The 1851-nt window shown below is 42.1% G+C and overlaps 1 protein-coding gene across 1 annotated transcript in view; it reads left to right on the top strand.

Moving 5' to 3' along the window:
• Positions 1 to 1487, top strand: part of GRPEL2 (GrpE-like 2, mitochondrial (E. coli)) — a gene marked incomplete at its 5' end in the record, with an annotated part of 3734 nt that extends 2247 nt beyond the window's left edge. Inside the window, one exon of the mRNA XM_009709560.1 lies at positions 959 to 1487. Within this exon, the coding sequence (XP_009707862.1) occupies positions 959 to 1314 (356 nt within the window). The remainder of the gene's footprint in view (positions 1 to 958) is intronic.
• Positions 1488 to 1851: the final 364 nt, after the last annotated feature.

Genomic DNA, 1851 nt, shown 5'->3' with positions numbered 1-1851 from the left:
TGGAGGTATTTAAAAGACGTGTAGATGTGGCGCTTAGGGACGTGGTTTAGTGGTGGATTTGGCTGTGTTATGTTTACAGTTGGACTTGATGATCTTCAAGGTCTTTGCCAACTTAAATGATTCTGTGAAATGGCTGGTAATCGGTCTGCTTCTGTCTGTTCCTTTGTTGCTTCTCCTTCATGCTTCTTCATTCTGTGCATGTTTAAATGTGTATGTACAACTATAGGCAGCACCTAACTGTTGTTTCTCTTTCTCTGTTTTCCTAATGTGTCTTTCCAGTAAGTTAGCTACAGCATCTATATAACGGAGGGGGCCTGGTTTTTCTGAAGTTTCTGCACTGTGTAATACACCACTTCTGGAAATGTATACAATCTAAACCCATTTTTCTAATGAAAAAGACTGCATAACTTTTCATGACCAACCCAAGGACCATTTTGTCCAGTCCTTCCACAGTGGTTTTAACTTATGAATAAAATTGTGGATGTATTTTTGAATAGTCATGTACTATTTTTACTTCCTCCCATTGTGTTTGTTCCCTGTGTGCATGGGCGTTTTTCTGAATTGCTTGGCAAAACATTTTTGTCGGTGGGACTGTATGGGAGGGTGTGCAACAGTGTCCTAAATGACAAATCTTAGTTACAAGAACTTTTGGGAGTGAAATACTAATGCTCTGGTTTGTCAGATATTTTTTATATATATATATATCTGTGTATAGATGTACCTTTCCTGCATATACCTTGATTTGGGAAGTCTTGAGATGACTACTTATGCAATGCTAAAGCTTTGGCTACAGGATACAGAAGACACCGTCTGCTCTCAGCAAATTAACAGTTCAAATCAATTAGCAGCTTTAAGGGTGCTTTCAAACTGCTGTGACTTTGTGTCTGTCATTGGTACTGTAGCTCTGTATGTTCTGTAAACTGCCCTTCATTTACTTCTTGCTTCTTTGTGCCTGTAGGGATCCAGAGTTTCTGCAGGGACCTCGTGGAGGTAGCAGATATCTTGGAGAAGACTGCCGAGAGTGCCGCAGAAGAAGCGGAGCCTAGCAATCCAAATCCAACCCTGAAGAAAATCTATGAAGGCCTCTCTCTCATAGAGGCCAAATTGCAAAGTGTATTTGCTAAACATGGCCTTCAGAAGATGAACCCTGTTGGTGGCAAATATGACCCATATGACCATGAAATAGTCTGCCATGTACCAGCCGAGGGAATGCAGCCGGGCACGATAGCACTGGTGACTCAGGATGGCTACAAACTCCATGGTCGCACTATCAGACACGCACTCGTCGGTGTGGCTGTAGAGTCACAGGAATGATGTGGGCTTACCCATTGGCATCTGGGACCTTACTGAGCTGAGGACCCCTCAGCACTCAGTCACAAATGCAGCTGCATGTCTTTACTTATTTATTAAGCTAGGTTTGTATTGTATGTTGGCTTCTTTATAATGTGTGCAGTCATTTTGCCATTAATTCTGAGGTACTTGTATATTTAATAATCCTTTCTGGAGTATGTGGAGTAGTACTAGGAGTCCTGCTATTTGTCAGAACTGTGGCACTGTAGCCCCTTTCTCCGTTGCTTATTTCTCCATTAAGATTTGTATGGGGAAGAGGGGAGATAATGGTAGAGAAAGGGAAATTCTCTGAGAGCTAAGGAATCTTGTCTCCTGGTTCCATCTCTGAGACAGACTCCTGCAGTGGCCTTCAGGAAAGTAACTTCTCTGCCTCAGTTTTCATATCAATATTAAGGGAATATAATAATACTGACCTACCTCACAGGGATGTGGTGAGGCTTTTTCTTTGCAAAGCACTCGGAAAAGGAAAAGCCCCAAGGGCTGAGTATTATTATCAGGCTG

Source organism: Cariama cristata, unplaced genomic scaffold, assembly GCF_000690535.1.
Source record: "Cariama cristata isolate BGI_N322 unplaced genomic scaffold, ASM69053v1 scaffold25921, whole genome shotgun sequence".
NCBI lineage: Eukaryota > Metazoa > Chordata > Aves > Cariamiformes > Cariamidae > Cariama > Cariama cristata.
This window is presented reverse-complemented; position numbering and strand designations above follow the sequence as displayed.